This window comes from Synchiropus splendidus, chromosome 16 (assembly GCF_027744825.2).
Source record: "Synchiropus splendidus isolate RoL2022-P1 chromosome 16, RoL_Sspl_1.0, whole genome shotgun sequence".
Classification (NCBI taxonomy): Eukaryota; Metazoa; Chordata; class Actinopteri; order Syngnathiformes; family Callionymidae; genus Synchiropus; species Synchiropus splendidus.
In genome coordinates, this window is record NC_071349.1 from 19,254,409 (window position 1) to 19,273,851 (window position 19,443).

The following is a 19,443-nucleotide window of genomic DNA, read 5'->3' on the forward strand; positions in this document are numbered from 1 at the left end:
AGGTTCAGGAGGAGTCTGCATGACCATGATGTTTGCTCATGATATAGTGATCTGTGGTGGAAGGTGGTGGGAAGAAGAGGGAGACGGAGGGAAGAATGAAGATGTGGTTTGGACTCAGGTGAAGAGGAGCATGCAGGCACGGCGGTACAGGTGAGAACAACTGACGTTGGTGTGACTGAAGCGATTGGAGCGCGCGTTTAACAACACACTTCATCAGACACTAGAGGTCAGAGACGGACGAAGAGGAAGACAAGCACATGTGACTGGAGCAGAGCATGAGCGAACCCTGGAAACTATATCCCTACGATCTTTAAGCAAAGAAAGGGAAAGTATCATTTAAGGGTATTGCATATGTTGGAACCTTAAGTCAGAACAAAGGCAAAACACAAATGTGTTTCTGAGATGGGAGTTAAATCTTGACAAAGTTGAGGCTCATGTAACGTTGTGTTGGTCTTCCTGGAGTTTGAAGAAAGTCCAAAGCACGTTTAACAGAAGAAGACCATCATCTTTTTCTTTCCGTTTTTGTCTGTATACACTGACATCAGCCTGTTTGGTGGTCAATTTCTTTTCAGTTGTGTGAAACAATTCTCTTCATTTTTTTGATGAAAATAGAATCATTCGCTCCTTCATAAGTCATTCATGTGGGACTACTATAGTGGTTTATTCATTTATTTATGGCCAAACTTGCAGCTCCTTTAAACACCAGGGATTGTAATGTTCCCACTAAGATGAGAGAATCCTGTTCACATTATAAGCCATTTTTTAGATAAATAATCTTTTATAATGGAAAATCATTTGATTTTTTCGGGTGTTTTTAACCATCACAGCCACTTATGATTCAGCAGGTAAAGGTGCACCTGGGTGTTGAGCGTGCGTTGGACTGGGCCGACATGTGGGCTCTTGCAGCGCCGCTCCATTCCCCTAGCAACCACACAAACACACAAGCCAGGGCAAAAGAAAACACAATCAGTAAGAGCGACTCTTAATAAAGTCAGTCATAACATGGCCGGGACAGAAAAAAGCTATTTCTACAAAGGTAATTCTCATCCCATAATGCAATTCACTTTACCTGGCATCAATGGAATTTCCCCGACGGCGGAATGAAGGCGTCTCTTCAGGGCGAATCCTCCGTCACTACAAGTCGGAGCTTTCATGGTGGGACGGGTAATTACCTGGTCATTTGGAGAAGTAACAGCAGTGATGCCATCGGTGTGGAGACGTTTCATTGAGTGAATGTTATCGCCTGGGGGGCGGCGGTCCACTGTGTAAACAGGCTGCACCTTGAGGTACTCGCTCCCAGAATAGTGCCAGCAGGAACCAAGTTCAGCTGACGTTACACGCGTCAACATCATTTGGCTTCTCTTGCACTAAACAATAGTTCATAAAATGGATTTTTATTTCAACATGGGAGGTCATGTGAGGCGGGGTCATGTGACTGATATTTGCAACGTCCAGGAAGCAAACAAGAAACCCAGCGTCAAGACCGGCTCATCGGAGCCTCACCAAAAACGTCACAAGAGAAAGCCGATCTGCTCTGGATTTTCTTTATTGACAAACATGATCATTGGCGGCTTAAAAGCTCAGAACATTCATCCAAGAATCAGCATGTAAACGCCAGGCTCTCGAGCATTACAGACCTCACCAGCTCTGGTTCACATTTCTGGGATCATTATCAAAAACAAAAATACTCTTCAGTAGGAACCTTTTTAGTTCTGGGAACGATTTCACAGATTAAATGAAAGTGGGAAACATTCGCACAACAGGAACCAAATTCAATGGTTCTAATCGTTGGAAATGAACCATTCCAGTTCCGACAGGAACTGAAAAAAGTGGACATCAAAACAACTAACTTGTGTAACAACTAAACTTGTGCCACATATTTCATGGATTATTCATGTACTAATTCAGCACACATATTATTCCAAAGGTGTTGTACTGTGAGTCCAGTGATGCAGCGTAAACGCTGCTGCCTCCTCACTCACTATTATACGTTTATGGTGTGTGATGGCAGCGGTGACGTCAGGAGCCTCCTGCTTTGATACCCTGAGGGAAGGCTGGTTCTGACAGACACACTTCCTGTGATACGATCTAAGAACTAAAACAGGTTCCTACAGTGCAAATGAATAGTTGGTCCTTCAGTTATAAGCATCACACAACCTTTGATCTCAAGCTGATGTGTGTGATATAACATTCACATTTTATCTTATGTGTGTAAACAAACGGATGCAAGCTGGGTGAGTGATACAACAGAGGAATCATTCAACAGGATTTCTGGATTATGGAGTCATTCATTTCCTTATTTTTCCTATAGTGTGAGACATTGCTCCAAATGTGTGAGTGTGAAGGAGCCGTGTCACTTGGTTGAGTTTAACACGCTTCTAGCAGTGAAATGCAAATGTCTTTTTTCCACCACAAATAAGTTTTTCAGGTATTTGGATGGGCAGGTGGCCGTTAATGAAGGTAGCAGATGGCTTAATGTGTACGTCATATTTTGCGTGTCAAAAAGGCGGCAATAAAAGCATAACTCCTGCTCACACCGTTAATTAAAAGTTGAACAGCAGCAACAAACTTCATTGACTTTGGTTTTGGCATAAATATATCATGCAGTAGTGCGGAGCTGTAGTTAGTACTACGGTCAGTCAGGATTACGAGTTTGATTTTGAGCGTGTGCAGCGGCAGTGCGTTGTGATGTCAGGGGTCATGTGACCCGCTGACCTTCATACCTGTGTTCATGGCCGCCACAGAAGCCTCTTGAGAGATGGCATATTTCAATATTACGGCCCAGACAGCAGGTGAAGTCGGCAACAGTCACAGGCTTGCCACCGATCCGACCCTGCTGTATTTCCTGGACGGGTTCGAACCTTGTTCACAGACCTTTATTGTACGTCACCGTCTTCAAATCTGTCGCCGTGGCGATCTCTGGCTCCAGCTGATCCACGCTGATCTGTGGGAGACCAACAATAATAGTCATGCCAGGTCCTTTGATCACCATTGTTCAACCATGTTTACTTGAACTGGTAAAATCCAAATTGGCAGATTAAAGTCTCATTTGAGGCGTGTAATCGAATGTTTGAACCAGAGACAGATGGCTGCTGCAGAGCGACGCAGAAATCCTAATAAGACGTCTTGGTAGGTGTGAAACAGGGAAGTGGGATAAATTGAGTAGGCGGTGGGGGGAGGAGGGGGGTCCCGGGGAGCGGGGCAGCTTTCACGTTGCTTTTTGGGCAGCTCCTTCCCTTCATTTGTTTTTTTTTTTTTTCCATCCGAGGACGTGCAAGAAAGAGACGTGAGAGAAAAACAGTCCGCCGGAGGAACGGGAGGCAGTTTTCACAGGGCTGTTGGCGGCACATATGTCAGAAGCGTTTTGCCATATGGCTGTCGGAGCTATTTCCAGTGGTAATTAAATCCTAAACATTTCAGAGCCAGATCTGCTTGGCTCGTGTCAGCAAGTCATTTGGCAAGCCACGGCGACGAGGCAGGACCAAGGAGCTCCGTGGTCGGACAAGGGCGGACTCTGAACGGCCAACAGGGGCAGCGAGCAAGTCACGTGCCGTCGCTGTATTCCATTCCCAGACAGCTTGCTAACCAAAACAAGCTAGCAGAGCCACTGGTCCGTGATGAAAGAGTCCATGTATGAGGCTGAGCTCAAAGATCAAACTGACGAACATGGATCCAGGTACGTGACGGATCCTTCACCTCCTCACACACGTGCAGGGCGATACATTATTGACACGAAATCAGTTGCAAAAATGGACACGCATATCAGGCACATGGACCGAACATGGATCAACAGGAGGTGAATATTATTGCAGTTGAAAGACAACAACATCCATAAATGACCTCATTTATAACTCACTTAAAGGGGCCCTATGATGGTTTTCTCCTGTGTTAAGAGGATGAAACGTCTCAGGCGCCTTCACAACACACTCAGTTGTGAATTACGTCTTTAGAATTCACGTAGCAAGCGATCGTGGGGTCCATGATGGGCTGTACCAATGGCGCCACCAACTGACATGTGAGGTTTCGGCTTTTTGAGGGAGAGAAAGGTGTGAAATGATCTCTCACATCACGACCAATAATAGGGCTCTTTTGCTGCGCTAGCTAAGATTCACCAACGTCACAGGATAAAGCACAATGTCAGTTGAACCATCGACTGAAAGAGCTCAATAAGTTCAATACATTTTGACCATTTATAGGGAGCTATGATGAGCAACCTTCATAATAAATGATGCTTGTGTTCAACCACTTCAAATGCTGTGTTTCATAACCAGCCGAGACAGAAAACGCAATAGACTCTCAGAACCTCAATTGATTCTCACAGGACTCAGAAGCTGCAGACGTGAGCCGAGGTACAGGGCTGGAAAAAAAAGAGTCAGGCGTCAAGGGGTTAAATAGTGTTTCAGACACCTGTGACATCTGTGGAAAGAGGCTGATGGCGAGCGGCAGAGCCAGACCGAAGGCAGCGAGACACACCAGGCTGTGGAGCGGGAGAAGGAGCCGTGGATGTCTCTGCAGCGCTCGCAGCCTCCTGAAATGAAAGACACCATGAGGAAATGGCCTTTGTCGTCATGTTAGAAAGCATTGTGTGTTACCAGCCATATTTAGAAGCAGTCCTAATCTATCACACTCTGCTCTCACACTCTGCTCCTCGCAGCAGGCTTCATCGTGTATAGAGGCGACAAGTGCCGGAGTGGCAGTTGCATATGGACACGGCATCGAGCCTCTTCGTCTTCTCACCTTTCCATCAGCCTCTTCCTCGCACCTTCATCCCTCTTCAGTCCGTATGGCCTCCAAAACGGGGCTCTCCCTCTGACTTGCATGTTTTTGTGGCATCATAGTTTCAAACCGTTGCAGAGCATTATGGGACCACGAGTGAGCCGAACCTGTGTTGCCAGACGAGCTGACACTTGAGTTACATGAAAACAACGCAGCCGCTTCGTCAAGGTGTGGAAGCACTTCCAACCTGTTAAGGCAGAATTGGGCAAAGTACGGCCCGGGGGCCATATGTGGCCCTTTGCCTGTGTTTTTGCGGCCCTCATGGGGTCAGACTAAAACTACGCAACTGACATGTTGTCATTTTTTGAATCCTGTTTCTGTTTCAGCCAGTACTAGTTCAACAGTAAATACAACAAATTCATCACAATTGTTTTGTTTCTTCTTTTTGTTGGTCATTATAGTACATTCCTCATATTTTGTTGAAAGAAAATTCAAAATATAGTTGGAAATAAATTGCCTTTTTACCTTCGATGTTTGGTCCATAGTTTTATACTGATTTCTGCTCTTTTAAAATGCCATATTTACTCTTCGACGTGGTCTGGTTCATTTCGTCCTTGTTAAGATTTTCTTTCCATCACGTTTCGTAGTTATCGCTGCCTTTCTTTTGGCATGATGGCCCCTCACAACAGTCGGCGTTTAGAATGTGGCCCTTCAGGAAATGAAGTGCCCACCTCTGTGTTCAGGTCTGAAGAGCTTCACGATGCCTCAGGTGTAATGAAGCACCAGACTGAGAGGCTTCCTGTCAGGACGCTGAGCCCAGGATCACTGCAGATGTTTGACCAGCCTGGTGTTGAGGAAGAACTCTGGGTTCATGTGAACAAGCCGGGTCTTCAGGGAGGCTGATGACCAGGAATACACTGCTCCTCCCTCCTGAATAATCCCCTCATCACCGTGTGGGACAGTGAACCCAGCAGGGGCCTGAGAAAGAGCCGCTCTGTCTCTCCTCCGCCGCTGACGCCTTCACCCGTAACGAGGAGAACCGCTGCCTAATGAGGGAGCTCATTAACACGTATGGCTGCCATGCTTTAATTAGGCTCCACACACACACACACACACACACAGTTTGGCGGATCTGAGCGAGCGAGCGAGCGAGCGAGGGAGAGAGAGAGAGAGAGAGCGGCACCACAAAGGGGAACGTGAATGGGAGAAAAGTGAGAGGTGTGTGAGAGCTGCAGTGCACGGGCCAGCCGCCGCTCCACCGCGCCGTTTGGACCACTTTGATTGGCAGTTTCTCCAGAACATAGAAAGAGAGAAGCCACAGGTTTCATTGGCGGCAGAGTACAGTCGACAGCAGAAGCATATTGTGGCGCACGTAAACAAGATTTGCTGAACAGGAATATTGAGCGGGCGTGTGTGAAGTGCGGCACAGCCAAGGGTATTTAAAGAGACAGGAACACAAGGGACTGTCTAGACCAGGGGTCACCAACCTTCCAGCAACCGCCAGCCACTCCAAGGTCACTGTGTGACCCGAGGGGCTGCCATCGGTTCAGTACGGTGAAATCACCATCAACAATGAATGATCATCGATATTCCTCTCAAACACTCGACTCAGTTTTCACAATAATTACCAATGGTGTCACAAAAAGAAAAAAATCAAACATAATAAGATGGTTATTACATTATGATTATTATACTTTATTGTTTTACAGCCTTGGTCTCTGACCCCTGGTCTAGACTCTTTCAGATGGGGCACTTTCAGCGTGCTACTGAAGTCGACCTTGTGAGACCTGTAACCATGCTTGTGAACACCTCATCATTGTGCTGTGGTTCCGTTACCATGTAATATGTTGCAGCTAAAGTGGCCGCTGGATCAACACATAAACCATATAGGTCTGTCAGTAACAGACAAACACTCACTGCCACTTCAAACACGGCTTTTTCGATGGAAAACTAGCGACCAACCGAAGCACAGTGAAGTCCAAACGTAAAGCACATGAGGGTGTGCGCAGCTGTCAGGGGCTTGACCAGCTCTCAACAGTGTGATCCATCATTGAGGGTCCAGACCGTCCACCCGCCTCCGTCCCCTTCTTCTCGCTCCATTGAGTGCCAGTGAAGGAAGCTGACATGGAGCAGAGCAGGGTTTTTAAGGCTCACCTGTAACCCCCCCAGCCCACTTTCTCTCCTCCTATTCATTCACTCAGCTGCCAGGAATCATAAACACACCTGGGCGCTGGCCCCCGTTGCCTCAGCACGTCCGCTCTCATTGGTCCAGACAAGTGCAGTCATGGACCAAGGCGGGGGACCACATTCCTGGATGCAGCGCCGCGGCGGTGAGCTCATCAATCACAGGAGGAACGAGGCCTCGCCGTGACATCATTGCCGCCACCTCACACAACACACGATCCCTGTCGGGGACATTTAATGACTGGAGCAGCTCATCGCTGAAGACGGAAATACTTCGCTGGTCTTAGATATTCACATTAAGTGACATAACACCCGCAGAATCTAATTAATCCCAGCATCCAGGAGGTTAAACACTTTGACTGCACATCATTTACAGAGTCTTATTAAATAGCGTTATTTTTAATGTAATTGCCACGAACAATTAAGTCTGAATGCTGCTGAGAGCAGAGATCCAGCAACAGAAGACGTTCATGGACCCAGAGGGGTGAGGGCCAAGAGCAACTTGACTCCCTCTCACTACGTGGCAGCGAAGCAACTGCTGGACGACGCTGGGCGTTTAGACCGCTCAGGGCACACTTTGATTCAGAAGTGTTTGCTGCTGATCTGGAGTCAGTCACAGCCGGATTGTAGTTTTGCAATCATGAGAATTCAGTACAGTCCCACCCCTTTAATTCTGGAGAGTCAAAGCGAAAGCCCGCCGGTCATTATGTAATGACTTATGCTACATAATGTGCTGTCTAGTGCTCACTGGAACCAAACTCATGCTAGTGCCCATAATGCACTGCAACAGCTGAAGCCAACATTGAATTAAACTTGACTTTTAACATAGACCTTCTTCTTCTTCTTCTTTGGGCTTCTCCCTTCAGTGGTGGCCACAGCGGATCATCCTCCTGCATCTCACCCTGTCCTCTGCTTCCTCTTCTCTCAAACCTACAAACCTCATGTCCTCCTTCACCACCTCCATCAATCTCCTCTGTGGCCTTCCTCTCCACCTTCTGACACCCTTTTGTCACACATAACACATTTTCTCCAATGATTGCATCCTGCCTGCATCTGCTTCTTCACCTCTTCCTCACACTCTCCATGGCCCTGGACAGTTGAGCTTCAGTACTTCAAACCCCCCACCTTCTTTATCTCTGCATCCTGTAACCTCACCTGTCCACTTGGCTTCTTCTCATTCATGTCTTTTAACATGGGCCACGTTGTGGAATTTAAATCTAAACACAATTCAAGTAAAAACTAAGCGAGAACTTGTGAACTTACTTCTCCAGGAAAGCCATCACCACAGGTGGGAGCAGCAGGATTGGCATGGGCAGGACCACCCTGGTGAGGGCGGTCTCCAGCAGCGCCTGTGAACACCGAATTATTAACATGACAATACTTTGTACAAGTATTCTTGTGTGTGAGTCACATACATGGCGAGCAGCCACCTTAGACGTTCCGACAACATTCCCGCCGTCATCCAGCACGGCGATGCCCTCCGACAGCTCCGAGTGTCTCATAAGCACCACGTTGCAGACGTTTGCACTCGCTGCAGAAAGGTGTGAATATTTATGGGGAGGAAAGTGAAGTGTCTCACTTCAGAATTTGACATATTTCATTATTTCACAAATGAGCAAATTGTCATTTCACCCCCAGAGCAGAGGTGACGGAGCAGAGAGGCTGGGAGAAGCGTGGAATCCATCCCAGAGGGGTTCTGCGCTGCATATTCTCAAGATATCACATCGGCGGGGGATTTTGAAAATAGCTTGGAATAGCAGCGTTTCAAGGTCTCAACATGAGTTTTTCTAATCTTTTCCTGACATCGGGTGTTAATTGTTACACAGTAAAAACAATAGTAATAATCACGGCTGATGAAGCTACATGTGGAGAGTCGCAAAAAAATCCTTCACTTTTCAGAGGGTGATACTTCAGTATGTTATTCAAGTATTGTTCTAGGCGGTCGAAACAGGGGTCACCAACATGGTGTCTGCGTGCACAAGGCATCCGGCTGAGACCGGGGGAGTAGCTCAAGGGCCAGTTGAAAATATGAATACATAGTTTCACATAATAACCATGTTTGATTTTGCCCTTCCATTCTTGTTACACATTGCATTGGTAATTGCTGTGAAGACGCTTGGTGTATCAGAGGAATTTCATTCATTGTCCATAATACTATATATACTAAGTTACTTCAGACGTGTGTACCAAACTTATAGCAGCACTGTGGGTCACACCGTGATCGGACTAGTTTAAGGTGAGTACAGGGCAGGAAGTCATGCGTGAAACGAACTTGATCATTTTCCATCGCCTTTACCCTCCACACAATGAGGCGACCAGACAAAAGTAGGAGAAAACGCAGCTCAAACACGGTGATGATACTTGATCGAGTGGTGTAAGGTATTTTGCTGTACATTTTACTGTGGGATTTTATCGAATTCGGCTTATGGAATGCAGCCTAAAGATCCCGTCCTGTAGTGGAGGAGGAAGTGACATCATCGCGGGAGGACCAATGGGAACAAGCCTTGCTTCAGATTGTTGGATAAATGGTATTAGCTATGTGTTATCAGCCTCTCTTCAGCCGTGATGTGAGCTTGAGGCTGGAGGGCCACGCTGGCTGTGATCACCATGACTGATACTTTCTGTCCTCCTTGAACTTCATCAATACTAAATACTCAGTATACTGCAGGACACTGTTCAATACTCATGACACTGTCCTTCTGCACTGGATGATTTTGTTGGTTAAAGTTACTACTACTACTGTTGAAGCGTGAAGTGACTTACTTGTTCTTGTTCATAAGGATAATCACTGTACGTACACTACTGCAATACACTGCGACATACTGAATCATCTAGGGCTGTGTATTGGCAGGTATCCTGCGATACGATACGTATCACGATACAGGGATGGCGATAACGATACAGCGCCGTGTGTTGCAATACTGTAAGTTCAGCTACATATTGTAGCCATCAGTGTCAGATAATGCAGTACAATATTACGCCCATGAAAACAGGTTTATTGTGATGACCACAGTCCAGTTAGACTCAGTTATATTTTGAGGAATGTATTATTTGTCAACAAAATAAATCCAGTGTTCAGAAAGAAAACGTATTAAACGTATAAAATGTATTAAATGTTGAAATAGCCAACTTAAACTATCAAGACAATATCACACAATCAAGTATTTTCTGACACCCCTAGTATCATCACCACGGTATCGTGATACGTATCGTATCGCCAGGCAACACACAGCCGTACTCCTATCAACTATATCAATTAAACAAGTGTGAAATGCGGAACTTCCCAGAACCCTGTCTGGAGTGTAGAAGCCAACTTGGTTCAGTAACTCACTCAGACCTTGGAGTGGGAAGAGGACAGCGGTCACCCGTAGAAAAACATTCAAACAAAAAGGCCAACCTTGTTCTGACAATTGACATTTCACAGCAGCTACTAAAGTCTCATTTATCTCATCAGTCTCTTTGTGTGGCTCTTTTATTGACTCCCTCTGAACACAACCTGCACATGTTAATAAAGGCAAACATTTCTCCTTAACTCTAATAGTAATAAGAAAAAAGTCATTTTCGATAGTTTAGCGGTGGCGCCAGCAGCCATTTTAATTTAAGACAACAGCGTTCAGACTTATCTGTGCCAAGAGCCGCGGGGCATTCGGGTCGTCATTTAATTGTCAGAGCAAATGGCTGTTTTTACCTAACAGGGATGTCTTTTTTTGCCCAAACCAATTAACGGCTGACCAGATAGTGGGGAAATGTGGCGAGGTAGGAAACAGACGGTGGCGCACTGATCACGCCGCCGGACAAACCGCGCTACATCTACTTCAATAAAGACTTTCCAGTAATTAGAAAACAGAATATATGAGGTAAATATTTGTCATGATCACGGAGATTTTAATTGTCATTTGTGTAAATGCATCTCATAATTTGTGCATAATTGCTCTCTAAATATCGTATAATCACTGCGTTTCTGGCCCCAGAAGACACCGTTTGTTTCCAGCGCCACAGGCGTCCTCCTCTCGGAGACGCTCCCTCAGAACCTGAGCGGCCTTCAGTAGGTGGAAAGAAAGGCAGCACTGGCTTCAATGATCCCTTTTAATCACCGTATTATACCAGCTTAGCGACACCACGGCAGCAACAACAATGAACCAACAGAACTCAGGTAAATGGGGCCTTGACATCGACGCCAATTGAGGGGTAATTACCCAATTTGTTTGCGGCAGCAGAGTCCTAACGAGGAGCCAATTACCAGGCAAAGGCTGCGCTGTGGAAACCTGTTGATTTAATTAGACGCGCCGGCGCGGTGAGGACACGGAGGCAGGCAAACTATTTCATTAGGAGCCAGCGGCCCGGGGGGCTCCCGGGGACGAGGTGGGCAGCCCAGGGTGAGAGTGTGCCAGTCACCCAGCGCCAGTGAACGGCACAACACACCGCAGGGTCAGGAGCTCAGCTCCGCTCGAGTGAACCTCTTCGAGCCCATGCCACTAATAGGGTTCAGAAGGTTCCGAATTACTGACTTCATTTGTGTTCAATAACCCTACAGTACATGTAAACCAGACCTGGGCAAAGTATGCGGCCCGATGCCTGTATTTTCGTGAGACAGACTAAAACTACAACTAATATCTCCTAAATTTCCTGCCTTTTTATTGTTCTTTCTCTTTCAGTCACCACCACCACTTCAGCAGTAAATATAGCATGTTCTTGTTTTAAGACTAAAATGTTCTTCTTTTCATTTTTCTTTTCTTCCTCAAAATACATTGAAGGAGTACTGAAAATATACTTTGAAATAAATTGCCTTTTTACCTTGAACGTCAAGTCCATAGGTGATTTATATTCAGATTAAGTACATATACAATGAAATATTTCAATAGGTTTCTTCTTCTTGGGCTCATTTTGTCCTTGTTATTTAGGTATATATTTTGTTACATATTTTTCCATCACGTTTTCTAGTCATCGCTGTCTTTCTTCAGGCATGTTGGCCCCTCACAACAGTTTCCAATGTGGCCCTTTTGGAAATTGAACTGCCCACCTCTGGTGTAAACAAACCAAAGCCTTGTGAAATGACATGAAGCCATGTGACCAGCGCCAAGATATTTGTCATCGAAAAGTCCAACCAGCAGCAGAAGCAGGTGCAAGTTATCAAATTTACTATGAATGTCTGTGATGCAAACTGTTGAGAAAATTGGAAAAATGGAATTCCGAAATAAATATAATAAAACAATGTCAAAATATCATAAAATCGTTTCTTTTTCATCAATTAACTCTGAAGAAGACAAGTGAAGTGTAGATGAAGGTATCGCCATAAAATGTTCTAATTCATTTTCCAAACTGCTTCAACAGGTGCTTTCATGAAGAGTTTTTACTGTTGGGGTGCCACCACTTTCATTTCATCATTTTTTCTTTTCAGTAACTTCTCCAGAGTTGGTAACTATGAGAGGATCGCTCAGCTCCGTTCATCCTGAGTTCACCTGCTCATTTACCTGAAGTCACTGACGACTGGAGCCAGGCCCTCAGATGATGCACTGAAGAGCTGTTAGCGTCTCACAGGCAGTGTTAGCAGTCAAATATATCCGGTGTGTGTGTTTATATGACCAATCGACTTCTGTATTTGGTCTCGACTCAGTCTGGGGTTGGCTGGTCTCAACTACAACAGCATGGCCGGCGTAATAGTGCTTGTATTAGCGCTCAGTGAACATCATCGTCTGCAGTCTATAGAACATGATTTGAGTTTGAGAGATCAAATGCTGCATGAAAGTGGTTCGACAAGTGTGGAAAGACCCTCTGTTTGAGCGGAGACCCTTAACACGTCTCCAATATTGATGTATAAATGAGTTATACTGAGAATCCCAGCGTCCCTGAACACGACTGGTTATTGTGTACAGCATCTGAACAGACCGTCCTCAGGGATGATCTCAAGCTGCAGTGCTTGTTTAAGGGTCTGTCCACAAGTTTGCGGACGAAACTCACCCACTGCAGGGAACGGGATGAACCTCTGTATCAGGAGCCGGCTGGCCGGGCTGAAGCGGTTCGCCTTCTGAATCAGCACGTTGAGTCCCACCTGAGCAAGAGGAGCGCTTATCTGTCATCCACTCTGTTATGTTTGGCTTTGACAAATATGTAAACAAGGCTGGTAAATTGAGAGCAAAGTTTTCAGGTGGGTGAATTGTAATTAAATATTGTGACTGTGGAGATAGCGCCACCTCGTCTCTGCCGGCTGAAGCTCCTCTCAGCCCTGCAGGGGTTCGTCACCAGAGCGGACGTTTAATTGGAGAGCTGGAGCCCCCTCCAGGCTTGTTGTTCCGCCCCCCGACACCCCGCCAGTTTTTTCTTTGCTGAGTGGCACGGCGAAGCCCGAGGGCAGCTGCTGGATCAGCGCTCAGCAGGACCAGTAATTGGCTCAGTTTGAGCTCTGCGTCCATACAAGGCGGTGGCGGGCAGGTGTGTGTGCGCGTGTGCGTGTGTGTGAACTCGCTCTGGGCTCTTTTGACATTTGGGTCTTTGGCAGCATTAAAAAGTGCTCAGCCCATGAAGGTATTCTGAAGCTCCACGTTCCCATCATGGTTAACCCTAGAGTGTTCAATTATTTTTGGTTTGGAAAAACACATGTTAAATGTGAACACATTGCAATTGCATCATTTCCCGATCATCAGTTGAAGAGAGAAGTCGGTTTCTATGCAGCTGTTACTGTCAGTGAGGCGAGCGTCAGGTTCTCTTGCTTGCTATTGGACTGATGGTCCTGTGGTCGCAGCCTGTCAGTGAGTGTCAGAGTGTCAGCGCTCGGACAGTCGAAGACGTTGGTGCTCTTGCAGATGTGATGTGTGTGCAGATGGATCTGGTGCTCCTGGACACTGGAGCAGTGGCTTCAGGTTTCAGGTTTGTATTTCAAGTGTTTCTTCTGCTGAACCTACGTGGTTCGACAGAAAGAAACTACTTCATAATACGACTGGCTTTGCACCGCTCAATACTTTTATTATCAAAGGCTGTGTAACTAAAACTACAAATTCAGGTCAATATTTTTTTATAAACTGAAGATTGCTGTTGAGTTGAGTGGGGCACCGCTGGAAGCGCTTGTGAGCCGACACGCTCTTTTAATGTCCCAGAGACTTTGAAGGACTCAGTCCTGAAAGACTTAGTTCCGTCCCACTGTCGACTCATCAAGTGCACAGTGTTTCCCACGCAGACATTTTGACCCCATTATGCTCACTTTCTTTAGTGTGGGGAATTAGCCTCTGCTAATAGCCGTGACGTGAAACGCGGGGATCCCAAAAGAAACCCCATTAATGGGAACTATTCAAACAGCCAACGGTTCAGCGAGCACAACAGGAAACTCACAGCAATGGAGACCGCGCTGGTCACTGCTCCCAGGTAGCCCTGCAGGAATTTGGAGGCTGAAGTGGGCTGAAGGAAAAGAAAAGACAAACAAGTTAAAAAAAAAAATATATATATAATAAATAGGAATTGCACTAATAATCATAATAATAATTAGAATAATGACTGGATTAGATTATATATATACAAACATTAAAGAAGTAGACAACGCAACAACACAGTTAACATTGAAATAAAGAAAAGCAGAAGAAAATGATCATAACAAAAGAATGAAATATACTTCAAACTAAATAAAATAATTTAAAATTTACAATTTACCACAACAATACCACAACAAATACAAAAGGAATGAGCAGCAATGTCCAATAAACTTTTATAGTTACATTTCTTAACTCTTAAAAATCAAAATGGTAATGGAAATAATAACATAAACAAAGAAAAAAAATGGTAATTTTGATTTACGTAATGATAAACTTGACTTGAAAACTTGTGCATTCCGGCACAGGTGAATAATAATTATGTATTTAACATCTACATCCAGCCAGGTGCATGCTGGGTGAGCTCACGTGTCTCCACGACTCTCAGTACCTTTGAGGCGTTGCGGTTGCAGTAGTTCACACAAGCATTGTGGCTCTGGTTCAGCCACTGGGGGAAAAGGAAACACTGGCCGTCAGCAGCGACACAGGCAGCTCGGATGAAGCAGTGGATCCCAGTACTCACTTGCCAGAAGATGGTGGACAGCAGCGTTTGATTTGGAAGGAGGAGACCGACGACCTGGTTAATCAGAAAACATAAGTAACGGGGGTGGGGGGTGAGTAATGAAGGTGTCGTTACGGTGGTGAAATGTGTTCTGGCCTTACCACCGGCGTGCCGAAGGGGATGAAGCCTGTGAAGAGGAAAGAGCTCACTCAAAACTTAGCAAAACACACCGCCTTCATGGCTCCATGGTCATGACATATTCTGGGATGACTCTTTCCTCGGCTAAGTTTCGCAAGCATCCGAGCCGAAATATCCTCATCAGCATGGGAGGGAGGTTTTAATCAGCACCTGGCTGAGTGACCTTTTCCAGGCCGGAGAGAATCAGCGACATCCCGTGGAGATGTGACAGACCCCGGGGTGAAGGGCACCGCCATGTTGGAACACATAACAAGCGCCTAAACGCCACGTCTCCATACCTGACATGCGGAAGGGCATGAGGATCTGCTCGCCGGTGTCTGGGTGGATGATGGCCTGGAACAAGGTGTGGAGGATTAGTCACCAGCACAGATTTGACTGATGCTATGTTTCAGTCAGCTCAGAAGGAAACCCCAACCCCTACATTGGCCACCACGGTGGTTATAAGATGATATTGGGAACATTTTAAATCAGAAAAATCTTAACCAGGAACACCGACAGGTTCTGGTGACAGGAAGGCGCTGCGGACTATAGTCAGCAAGTGGACGTTGGGCCATGCTCCTGTTTCCCTTTCCTGCTCTAGAAATGTTACACTTTTGTTCCTGCAGCTGCTATTTGTTGTATAAACAGAAAGGTAGCGGGACGTAGCAGCGAGAAAAACAGTGTCGGAAGTGACACTAAATCACAACAACCAGAGGAGATAGCCATCAGTGAGTTACCCAGGTAGGGAAAGTGAATTAAAGTCATCTCTCACCTGCTTTATCTTCTGAGCCTTCCAAAGCTACAAGGGAAAGAAATAAAAACCTGAGCAAACATAGTTAGGCAAAAACCCCATGCATTCTCCTGTGTGCTAACGTCAGGACAAGTAAATCTAAATATGATGATGTGATGGCTGATTTTCTGTTCTGTTTTGAACATGTTTATTATTTATTGGCTGACAATGTTGAGAAGACTGAAACTGTCAAGTTCTGTTAGTTTTTATTGTAAACAATGAACAAAAAATATTTAATTTGTGAGTTTGCTTTTGTCTGTATAATGCAGACACAATATTTTTCAAAAGAATATTTGAGATTTTGTCGAGGGGCGTCAGAAAACTTTTTTCCCGGCACTGCACCATTATCAGTAAATCAGTTCAATGCTAAACATCAGCAACCAGCTAGCTGGCATGAGGGTGCTGGAGGCTGATGGCTTGTTTTAGTGATGTTATTTTCAATAAACTGCATCGAAATACACAACTGTGTCATGACTTTGTGTCTGGGTCGCAAATGTTCGCCTGGTTTTGAAGAATGTTCAGTCAAAACTAGCAGAGAACATTGTGTCATTCAGGTCAATGCAAAGTCCTGATGTCTGCTCCTCCCTGATGCGACTCAGGTTTATCAGTTTAATAGAAGAAATTCTCTGTAGGACTGATATCAAGTCTGCTCCCAGGCCTCTGCAACCTGGTTATATTCTGCACTTCCTTCTGACTCCTATCCATGCAGATCAGCCTGGATGGCACTGTAAGACGCGCTGGCGGGGGTCAGGTCTTTATACCTGCGAGTCTGGGACATCTGGAGGAAGAGTGCCTTGTTTGAAGCCATCAAGCAGCTCCACTGACTCCTGAAGCTGTTTCTGGTTTCAAAGCAAAAAGCAAATCACGGCGTCATTACAAAACAGATCAGAGAATTGAACAAACAGGAGCAAACCTCAGCCTTTCTTCAGCTCCTTTGCAAAAGGCACGGAGTGGAGGGAAGCTGTCAGGCTGACATCCCTTCCACAAATGACCGTCCTAAACGGTAATGAGCATCGCTCAGCGCCACCATGATCCACTCATTCTCCCTCAAATACCCAGTCATGTGGCCCAATTTGCTGAAATTAGCTTGACATCTGTGTGTGATATGATCCGCAGAAAGCCGACGGTCCCTGTTCCGCTCCCGTCATTAAGGGCAAGTCGAGGCTCGGCCCGGCTCAGCGGGGTTCAGGATCTGTGTGTGTGTCTCAGAGTGTGTGTGTGTGTGTGTGTGTGAGAGAGAGAGAGAGAGAGAGAGAGAGCGCTCTCTCCAGCTGCCCCACACGTCCACACCTCATCACATCCAAGCAGAAAATGCGTTATTAGTGTCAAAGAGGCTGCTAACAACTTCATGAATAGCAACTACTCCCTTCACCTCTGTACATTTTTATACCTTCTTTTGACCATATTTCAGGAATTAACAAAAGGCGAGCGCTCTGCAATGCATTAAAATAAAACTGGCAAGTAAATTATGAATTTAATTTCAAAACATTTGCAGTTAAAATTTTATATATTATTAACTTTTTTTTAATATTAACATTTTAAAGTGCTGTTTTAGGGTCCATTTTATGATTGAGGTTGGGGCCCAAATACACTTTGATCAGGGGCCGCACCAGACTTTATACAACAGAATGAAACACAAATAATAAAAATGTAATCACACTGTCCAAAATCCATAAAAGAGTCACTTCAGAAATCTTTGACAGGAGCAGAACTAAGATTTCAGAGATGAAAACATGCTCTCTGTCGGACATCAGTCGCACAATAGGCAACGAAAACTGCAGCCTAGATCACAAGATCGCTACTATATGAGAGTAAAAAATATAAGGATCACATCAAAGAACGTGATGTGTGGCACGCTGATCACTCTGGTTCCCTTTCTTTCTAGCATGAACACTACATGCTGTATTTCAGAGCTAAATCATAGACAGCATACAACAGAACATAATAATAATAATAACCACTACTGAAGTCATGAAGAAAGAGGGAGGAGTTAAGCAGACAGGCGTTCTGTTGTGGCCGTACCTGAGTCACAAATAGGGTGGTGGGATCGATCACATCCAGGAAGTGTCTGAATCGACCAGCAAATGTGTCCTGGGAAGCAGCAGAAACACCAGTGTAACTTCATTAATAAAATTGTATTAACAAAATTAATAAAAGATAGTGGTTTTTATACCCAAGAGATGACTCAAAATAACTTTCTGCAGTGACAGCAAGCACACGTTCCTGTAGTTCCAGATGTTATCACCAATAAATCCCTCACAAAATGTTCCTCGTCCATGACTAAGGTTCACAGTGACTGTGCCAGAAATTAATTTGCATCAGATATTAATGACAATCTGCTGTCCAACATATCTGCATCTGTTCACAGAGCAATTATGACCAGGAAAGTAAGAAACTCTTACAAAAAATAAAATAAAATAACACGAATGGAACAGGGCGACAAATCTTAATGGATTTTAATGTTTTAAAAAGTCAACAGAAGAAGATCTTGAGCAGTTGGGCGTTTCCCATCGGGGGTCGCCACAGGAAGCCACGCCCATATGTTCCTGGCCTTTTCCGATCAAACTCAACGGCTGAGACTGAAATACGTTGCATTGTATCATGTGACCTTTCAGTCCAATCAAATCGCAGCGTTTTGTTTCTTTAAAATATGACTTCCAGAAAACTATTTTTTTAAATTTGACACACAGTATATCAACGTGTGACGACGATAATCTGGAGACACATATAACACGTAGACAACTGACGCTAAAGTCGCTAGCAAAGCTTTCACTTTACTGCACATGACTCGGGTTTTATAGCGAGAAAAGGTCACTTCATTCACTGCTCTTTACAGGACTTGAATACGCTTCAGTTACCTGGCTGAAGCGTGGTTTTCCAAACTGGAAGCTCGGACACTCGGTCATGTTTGGAAACTCCGCGGTAGCTGGTCAGTACTGTCCGAGAGAAAGTGGTGTGGCCGCACTGCATTCTGGGTGATGTGGTTCATCAAGCCTTTCCCTCCAGGAAGTGTCTGCTGTGAACCTGAGCGCCTGTCAGAAAATATACAGTCGGTTTCTCACTTATACATTCAAGTATTCCCCTACATTATGAGATCCAATAAATCTAGTTACCAGTGAAGAAGGCAGAAGAGGCGGATGTAGCCACCTAGTGGCAGCTTTGCGGAACAGGTTGTCGATTATGATCTATATTAGTATGATATTATGATCTTTGCTTGTCAATTAATATCACCGAAGAACCTCTAAATGTAAAAGCGACGTCATAAGTTGAGGGTGTTTAAGTCTAGACCTGAAGGACAAGATGGTACAGACACATTTCTGGGTTATTCGTTTATTGTATGTAATTTCCTGTTTTATTTTTTTTTATTGAGAGACGGGGGTAAACATTATTGAAAATCACCTACCTTTGAGCCCATTGAAGTCGCAGAAGGGATCAAAAGGCACATGATGATTCTAAAAAGCACGATCCCTGTGGAGTCCCTCAGCTTCACCAGGCTAAAATGGCACTGACTCGTGTAAAAATCCCACATGGAACTATAGCACCAGCAGAAGCTAATT

General features: G+C 45.1%; 1 protein-coding gene across 4 annotated transcripts; it reads right to left on the reverse strand.

The window, feature by feature from the left end:
• Positions 1 to 1,540: 1,540 nt before the first annotated feature.
• sfxn5a (sideroflexin 5a) lies at positions 1,541 to 19,310 on the reverse strand. 4 transcript variants are annotated; one of them, XR_008412638.1, is made up of 15 exons: positions 18,745 to 19,310; positions 17,909 to 17,977; positions 16,648 to 16,725; positions 15,869 to 15,895; positions 15,396 to 15,450; positions 15,081 to 15,106; positions 14,941 to 14,994; positions 14,809 to 14,865; positions 14,224 to 14,289; positions 12,859 to 12,949; positions 8,316 to 8,431; positions 8,164 to 8,249; positions 6,940 to 7,121; positions 4,408 to 6,835; positions 2,914 to 2,944 (listed from the first exon to the last, which is right to left on the reverse strand). XR_008412638.1 is itself a non-coding variant. In XM_053844697.1 (14 exons), exons 1-14 carry the CDS (start codon positions 18,790 to 18,792, stop codon positions 2,867 to 2,869), a joined length of 972 nt encoding a protein of 323 aa, XP_053700672.1. In that variant the 5' UTR covers positions 18,793 to 19,310; the 3' UTR covers positions 1,541 to 2,866. The 4 variants fall into 4 exon arrangements, 1 of the variants encoding a protein (XP_053700672.1); XR_008412639.1 differs by having other exon boundaries at positions 2,924 to 2,944; positions 4,408 to 4,528; positions 5,448 to 7,121; XM_053844697.1 differs by lacking the exon at positions 6,940 to 7,121 and having other exon boundaries at positions 1,541 to 2,944; positions 4,408 to 4,528.
• Positions 19,311 to 19,443: the final 133 nt, after the last annotated feature.

Coding starts and splice junctions, on each gene's coding strand:
- sfxn5a (XM_053844697.1), bottom strand. CDS start 18,792: ATGACCGAGTGTCCGAGCTTCCAGTTTGGAAAACCACGCTTCAGCCAG. Junction 15,896..16,647: donor CAGATGTCCCAGACTCGCAG/GTATAAAGACCT, acceptor TTTCCCTTGTAG/CTTTGGAAGGCTCAGAAGAT. Junction 14,290..14,808: donor GCAACCGCAACGCCTCAAAG/GTACTGAGAGTC, acceptor CTTTTCCTTCAG/CCCACTTCAGCCTCCAAATT.